Genomic DNA, 8,862 nt, shown 5'->3' on the forward strand with positions numbered 1-8,862 from the left:
GTCACGTCACCCTTTTTGCAGCAGCAACCTGCTGACTTCTAAACCCCGTAACTTTTTCATAAGAGCTCCGTTTTTGACGTTCTTTTTTTTCCACGCTTAGGTAAAAACAAGATCTACAACTTTCATTTAGACTCCATCGGCTAATTCTCGACCGATCTCATATTTAACAGTAGAAGGCGTTTAGACTGTTAAATGACCGCGAGGAATTCGTAACTCCTTCATACGGACTCCGTTTTCGTCTATCTTTTTACTTTTGAGTTCCTATTAATGAGATCTTCAACTCTCATTTTGGTTGCGTAAGCCAAAAACCGCTCGAACAAAAATTCGAGTTTCGGGCTGTACACTGCTAAGCCGAAACTTTGAAAAATCATAACTTCCTCATACGAAGTCAGATTTGGGCGTTCTTTTTATGGATTTTCTCGTTTTAACATACTATACGACTTTCGTTTAGATCACTAAGGCTAAATCTCGCTCGATCGTAAATTCACTTTTTATGCTTCCCGGTGCCGTGTCGGTTTTGCCGTAAAACTTCGACGGGCCATAACTTCTTCGTTATAACTCGGATTTCGGCGTTCTTTATATGTACGGAAACCTTGTGACATATTATACAACTTGGTTAAGATTATTTATTCTAAATAATCTTTTGTCGAAAAGTCGTTTTCGACCCTTATTGCCTCTAAATTGACTAGCCCGGATCTACGGGCGTTACAGTGTCGATGTCGGTGTCGGTGTCACTGGTGCTTCAGATGACAGTCCAACTCCCCATCTGCCTCCTATTTCTAGTTTAAGTTACATGAGGTCCGTTGGGACTAACACAGTCACTGTTAGTTTTAATCCATAGAAAATTGATATTTGCACTAGGGTTGAGCAGGGCAAGATGAATAAGACTCAAAAGATACTGAAGCCTCCCACTGAGAAGACAAAAATGAACATTAAGCCAATGGTGAGAACTCGAAGGTTGAAACACTAAAAATGGATGAGTTCTTGACAGAAAACGAGAAACAAGATCTGGAGAATGGAAAGGAGTTTAAGGTGGGATTATTGGGGCCAATATTGTGATTGCATCAGAAACCAATGGTGATGAAGATGTGGAAATTGAAAAACACAAGTAGACACAGTTATGTGTTGAAGACTAACTACAATGATTTTGTGAAAGAGAACAAGAAGGATATGAAGCCACATTCAAGGATCTAAAGCCACTAAACAGATTCAGTAACTTATTATAAGCCCTTACATCATACGACTTCGATAGTGGGTAATTGGAGTTCACTGAGATGAATGCACCTTGTTTGGAAGAAGAAGACCTAATTTTATTATGGGCTTCGTAACATTACATAAGTGCATTGACAAAATGAAATCTTTATTTAATAAAATGCCAAATAAGCAAAAAGAAACCAGATGACCCCTTCACAACTCTTAAAATGGTGTAATTGACAACAAATATGCAAGTTTACTGAACTATTACGCAGAAAAATAATTTTGGTGACCAAATCGGATAAATGTGACAAGTTCGTTGGGCTAATATAACATTTTCCTTTAAACTTTTATAAATAAAATAAATTTAATGTATGATCAGGTAATATTAGTTTAATATATAACATATTAGACCGAATTATACATTTAAAAACTTAATATTATAATAATATAAAAAGAATTATGTAATACTAAATTTTATATCATACTATTGGTATACGTACAATAAATTTCTTTGGACTGAAATGAATACTGCACTCATTGGATTTGGTCTTGATTGAAGATGTTCATGTATTGTTATTTTTTTGTTATTTTTGAGGTTTATAATATTTCTATCCCTTTTATAAATAAATGGATCATTTATTTATTTATTTATTGTGTTCAATTTAGGTTAATCACTTAATAAAAGAAGTATTAAAAGTGTGGTGATCAATTCATCAACTCAATATCAATAGGTTTTTAGTCCAATGGAAGCAATGTCTTTTTTTTTTATTAAGGTCGAGTGTTTAAGTATTGTTTGGGGCATAAATGATCGACTCAATAATACTTAGCTTGGATAATTTGTTTTTAATTGTACCCATGAATGCTTTTGTTTAATGTTTTCGTGCTAACATTAACATAATAAATCAAAATTCTCAAGATGTTTCCCATGTATAATTCTTTATCTTAAAACCTATTTATGAGTCTTACCAAAATGATATGGCTTTCTAAGTAAATAAAACATTATTAAAAATTTGTAAAGCCTTCATATGTAAAGATCGTCAATACACAAACGTGATGAAAAAACTTTTTGGTAAATAAAAAACCATTTTACAATAGCTTATTTGATATTGACAAACTTATTCCACAAAACACTTCCCAACAAACTTTAATTATGGATGTTCTAAATTTTGGAATGTTAGACCAATATCAATCTAACCATGGCCTAGATCATTGGAAAATGACAAAGAAAGTGTTGTGATATCTTCGAAGGACAAAAGACTACAAACTAATTAATAGAAGAACTGATAACTTATAAGTTTTGTTTTTTGATTTCGGATTTCCAAAAAAAAATCAATTTCAGGGTACGATGTTCGAAAGTGGAGCTATCTTGTGGAGGATTCATAAGCAACAACTAATCATAGTCTCGTCAATGATAGCATAATATGTTGCGGTTTTTAATGAAACTTTCCACGAGGTATTTACTGTGGATTCAAAGTCGTGAAATTCATATCAAAACCTTTGAGTATTTACTGTGACAAATATACTACAATAATTTTTTCAAAAAGTAATAGCGAGAGCACGATTGGATAATATCTTGAATACATTAGCACTTATAATATGCTTGCGGTTCCAATAATGACATGCATGTCTACCGCCCAAAAGAGCTTCTAGCGAAGATGTAGATCAATTTTGGAGTAGTGGGTACTCGGCCTACACGCAGAGCACTTAGATTACAGAGCTTAAAAATAAGTTAAATTTGAATATATATATATATATATATATATATATATATATATATATATATATATATATATATATTCAAATGTTTTTAACAACTGTTGTGTGCCTAAATGTACCAATGAAAATTCAAGAAATAATAAATAATTAAATAAATCATTAAAAGGTATTTTGACATTTTGTACTTTTAATTAAGGAAATCATTTAATTGAAATCATTCAATTAAATAAACTAATCATTCAATTAAGGAAATAAACTAAATATATTTGACCTAGTTATGTTTGTGGCCGAACACTTCATCATCGGCATCAACACATCACCATCACTGATTCTGCTCCTTCTTCTACAATCGACGGATCCAAACGGGAGCACATACTCTCGTCTCGCAATCGATGATGGACTCTGGGGTCAATGAGGCTGAAGAAAGGGATGCGGAGGAGTAGTGGCGTTGCTGTGGAGTCCGTGAACGCGAATGAGAAGCGATGAGTGAACGGTGAGGAAATCCTGGTGATTGCAGGTACTTGGACGGGGGTATGCTCCGGCAGCCTCCTGTTCTTCTTTCTATGGTCCGGTAATCCAACAACTATGGGATATAACTGGAAATTATTTACCTCAATCGAGATTGATTTTATCTCGATTTTGATTCAAGATCGAGATTGTGTTCATCATCTTATTAAATTCAATTTCTTCAATGGTTTATTTCTGTTCAATTGAAAAAATATTCTGATACAACTTGCACTTCACAGTCATAAGTTGGATTTTGTGTCAAAAAATTCAAAATTGGTGTTTGTATTTCTAAATCGATAATGTAATGTGTGTTTGTTTCTTGAACTCATCACTGGGAATGAATGCAGATGTGTGTTGATGATTCAATCACAGCTCTTGAATTTTGTATTCAATCACTGCTCTTGAATTATGTAATGTATTCTATTAGAATTTATTTTATATAAATGTACTCTGTTAGAATGTTTGAGAATAATTGTCAACAACAAGTATATATTTTGTGTAACTGGTAATGAATTTGTGATACATTATGGTTGACTTTATAGTCTCTACTACATTCTGTCAGAATTTATAGTTTTTATTTTCTATTATATTCTGTCAAACTTTATAGTCTTTAATACATTCTGTCATAATTTGTAGTTTTTATTCTATTAGAATGCATTGAATTTTTTAATTTTTGAAACTTGATTATATTTTCTTTGTGGATTTAGGTTTTGGAGAGGCTAACATTGATGTGGAGAAGGAAGAAAACATAGAGAATGAGAGTGTATTATACCAGAATGTGTTATGCTACAATGTATAAAGTGTTGCTAAAAAATAATATTCTCTCAGAATAGATTAGTGTTTTTGTTAGATTTTGATGTGTTTTTTTTTTAACTTTTTTCTTTCAAAATGTTATTATTATTCAATGAATCACAATCTTACAATGTAATTATTTGGTATATTATTAGTTCAAGAATTGATTTTGTGTATTCTTTTCAGAATGTATTTACTAGTTTATTGTTGGCATTTTGTCATTCTGACAGAATAAAATCGAAAAATATAGTTACTAGTTTATGGTTAACATTCTATCATTCTGACAGAATAAAATTGGATTTTTAATTTTGAATTAATTTAAAATATTCATATTTTTAGAAACAAAGGAATTAATTATCCCTAAAAATCCGAAAATTTCCTTTTTTAATATAGGTTAATTGACTAAAATGCCCTTATGCTGAAATTTGTGTGATTGTATGTTATATGTTATCATATTCTACTATCATAGACCCTGCTCAGATCATGACCTTTGATTATATTCCATCCGATGGTCCAGATCTGTGCATTATGACATACAATAGTTACTAGAAACAAAATAATCTAACCATATATATATATATATATATATATATATATATATATATATATATATATATATATATATATATATATATATAATAACAAATATTATAAGTTCATTAAAATTTATAAAAAGTAGAAAATTATCAATAACAAATATACATTTAACATATCAAGGTTAAGTTTTAAATTGACATGCATTCTTTAATATTAAAGCGATGATTTAATCATCAGCCTTTTTTTTATTATTTTCCATCAAATTAAGTTAAATTGAACAAATTTAAAAACAAAAAACATAAGATTTAATAAGTACTAACATATGATATATCTTAAATTAATTAAATAAAAATTATAATTATTTATTTAAAAAATTCAAAAGTCCTAAGTTTTACTAAGTTAGACCGAGTTGATAATTTTCCTCAAGTTTGACGGATTCAAATATCTAGAAAATTGTTTTAAAATATTTGCCCGCTTCCATAATGCTTGTCCAAATTTTAAAATAATGTTGAAAACCTTATACGATAGCATATTGTTGTAACACCGGATCCCAATGTATTTTATATCTTACAATTTTTTGCCATTTTAAGGTTTGCGAAGGCGTGGTGGGGAGGCACCTCGACGTGGAGAGTCAAGATCAGGCTGCATGTTTCATCTAAGCCGCTACGGCGTGGCGGTATAGGCCATGACATGGTAGCTGACAACTGACGAACCCTATTTTTCGGGTTTTGCTCCCTATTTAAAGGAATGAGGAGGCAAGGGTTTGCTCACATTCAACCTCCATCCACCTCCTTGAGATCTGAGAAACCCGAAATCCCTCCCTTTTTCATTTTGAGCCTTTATTGGTGTTCTTGAAGCCTTGGAAGGAAGAAAGAAGAAGAAGTGAGCTAAGATTCAGCAAGCTAGTCCTCATCCTTTGTGTTGGCAATCTTATGGACCTTTGTAAGTGTCCAAAACTCGATTTTTATCATGATTAGGTTGCTAGATCTTATGTTTTCTCCCTAAATCTACATGTTCATGTGGGTTAGAGTGTTAGGATCTCATAAAGTATACAACTTTATAGATCTCTAGGACATTTGACATAATTATTGGGTTAGATCTGGATTCTTGTAGGGTTTTGAACCATGCATGAGATTTCCATGGAAAAACCCTCTTTTTGGCTTATTGTGGCTGCAAGACATGCATTAAACATTCATATATAAACCATCAACTTTTATGTTGGATTTGGTGTTAGAAACTGTTTTGGAGTAAATGAGCTATGGACTTTTTGGAATAAGTGTTTAATGGGGAAAGTCATGTCTTATATAACTCCTTTGAAACTAGGGTTGAGGTTTGACCTTTTGGGTGGTCTTATAGGGTAAAGTTGGAAACTTTATCCTTCTAGACTTTGTTTCATACCATATTTGAAATTTGGAGCCCTTAGGATCGAAGAAAGCAGCTTAGTCCATTAAGCTGCTAAAAAACCAGTGCCCATAGCGTGGCTTAAGTCGCCATGGCATGACGGTGGGGAAAATCGCAACTGAGTGTTACTAGAGGGTCACGTCGTGGGCATAGGTGGCCACGACAAGGCGGTTGACTAAAGTCGACGTTAACCGTCAACTTTGACCATTGATATTTTACTTGAGTTGACTTTTGGTCAACCACCTAGTTTGGAGGAAGAGCTCAAGGTTTATATGGTTTGACTGAATAGGTGGTGCGTAGTAGCAGTACCCTATCAGTGAGAGCAGTAATTGTAGAATATTTTCTGCAAGGTGAGTCTTCTCACCACACTGGTGGGTCGAAGACTCTAATGTTGACTCGCTGATTTGTATGTGTAGGATGTATGTGACTATGTGACTCTTACTGATATGATTGTATGATATATGTATGGAGCCAATTTGGGCTCGGAGTCATTATGGACTCGAGGTTGAAATAGACCTGGGGGTTGATACGGACCCGACACAGTTACTTTCTTTTACATTGGGTTTATACGGACCAGGGGGTTGACACGGACCGGACACAGTCACGTGCTGTTATATTTATGTGTATGTTATATGTGGTATTTTGGAAAACTCACTAGCTTTATGCTTCCAGTTATGTTTATGGTTTTAGGTACTTTCGGTATGAAAGGGAAGGGCCCGACGTAATGGCAAAACATCCCCTCGTGTTTCCGTATTTATGATTTATGTTACTATAATGTTTTGGATTATTTGTATCGTTTGCGAGACACATATGATGTATAGAATTAATGATTTTAAAAATAAATTTTTTAACTAGCTAGTGTAAAAAGGACGCTACGATTGCTCTTATATTTGAAATACTTTGTGAATGTATTATTTGAAAATGAAAAATATCTATTTAATACTCCCTCCATCCCAATATTATTGTCCACAGACAAAAAACACACAGATTAAGAAAAAATATTAATTACCACTAATTTTATATAATAAAATGACAGTTTTGTCCTTAGTTTACATTTAATATTTCCATTAAATGCTTAGTTGGTTAAATAATAATAAGGGAGTATTTTGGTAAAAAAATTATTTATTTCTAAAAATGGACTATTATTTTAAGACAAACCAAAAAGGAAAAATAAACTATAATTTTGAGACGGAGAGAGAATATTTGAAAATATATATCACAGACATTAAATTGTTGTCCACAATTCCACAATTCTTTACGTTTTAAATATTTGAAACACATATAATCGTGAGCTTATTTTCCAAGAGACTCGATTAATATCTAGTAATATCATCGTGACGCCATTCTCGAAGTAAATTCCAATTTATAGAGATATTCGTTAAACCTTTTAATGAAATAAACTAGTGTTTCTCTTTTTTTGTGTTCGTAATATGATAAGAATTTAATAGATATCTTCACGTCTGGTTGTAATTGTAGCCAATGGGTCATACTGTCACACAATTGATATTTATCTTTGTGGCTTCGAAAATGTAATCACTCACACACGTGGCTATCATCTAGCGCAGGTGTTTGCATGGATGACACATGGAGCACGACGTGTCGCCTCGTTAATCAACGTCGCCGACTTTCAAAACCTCATTTCAAGCACAAAACACGTACCGATCGAAAGACGCAAAGCCAGAAACGAAAGAAAAAAAATGCATTCGGTAAAAGAAAAAGTGAGCAATGCAGCCAGTGCTGCCAAGGCACATGTCGAATCATACAAAGCCAATATGGAAGAGAAGGTTAGTGAATCCTGCGTCCACTACTTGTACATTTCGTATTAATTAATTCACAGCATGTATATACATCTTGATATTCATGGTACTGTTTATAATTGCAGGCAGAAAGAGCAACTGCAAGAACTCAGGAAGAGAAAGAGATAGCACACCAGCGGAGGAAGGCCAAGGAAGCTGAAGCCAAGATGAATCTGCACGTTGAGAAAGCTGAACATACAGCTGAGAAGCTGCATGGGAAACACCATGTTCTTGGCCATGACACGGTGGCCGGAGTTTATGGTGGACATTATCAGGCGCCTGTTGGTACGGTTGGCCAAACAACAGCTACTGGAGTTGTTCCTGGTGCTGTGCAGCACCACCACCAGCACCCTCTTGGTGCGGTAGACCCGGTCACTGGAACCACCGCTCCAACTTATCCTCTAGGAGGACATCTTCATGGACATAACAAACATATGTAGTTTTGTTTTGGGTGTTTAATTTCGTGTGCTTTATGGTATTTAAAATTCATATAGGGTCGTAATAAAATATTGAAATGAAATAAGTCTGATGTTTCGTCGTTTCGATTAAATGAAAGGGAGGCTATGTTTATGATGAGTAGTGGATCTGTAACACATAGTGTAGCGCCATGCTTTGTCATTCTAGTATGTTCTGTATTTTGATTTTGGTTTATACATTCGACTTTTTTTAGGTTAATATTTTATATTTCTACTGCATATAGAAGTCACTTACACGTAATTTCTTCTTAAAGATCATAAGAATTATCAATTATTCAATACATACAATTTTGGGGCGCTTTTAGGAAGTTGTTGATTTTTTTTTTCTATTAAAAAGGAGAAACTACTTTTTTACGAATATAATAGAGGTCAATTTGCTTCGTGGGCAAGTTTCTTCGTTTAAAATTCTACTGTGCGAGTATGCGACTTTGAACCCCATC

At 33.3% G+C, this 8,862-nt stretch overlaps 1 protein-coding gene across 1 annotated transcript; it reads left to right on the forward strand.

Annotated features, from left to right (window-relative positions):
- Positions 1-7,775: 7,775 nt before the first annotated feature.
- On the forward strand, positions 7,776-8,597 carry LOC111918089 (late embryogenesis abundant protein 18). The gene is made up of 2 exons (XM_023913745.3): positions 7,776-7,934; positions 8,033-8,597. Exons 1-2 carry the CDS (start codon positions 7,848-7,850, stop codon positions 8,384-8,386), a joined length of 441 nt encoding a protein of 146 aa, XP_023769513.1. The 5' UTR covers positions 7,776-7,847; the 3' UTR covers positions 8,387-8,597.
- Positions 8,598-8,862: the final 265 nt, after the last annotated feature.

The sequence above is a fragment of the Lactuca sativa genome, chromosome 6 (assembly GCF_002870075.4).
Source record: "Lactuca sativa cultivar Salinas chromosome 6, Lsat_Salinas_v11, whole genome shotgun sequence".
Taxonomy (NCBI): domain Eukaryota; kingdom Viridiplantae; phylum Streptophyta; class Magnoliopsida; order Asterales; family Asteraceae; genus Lactuca; species Lactuca sativa.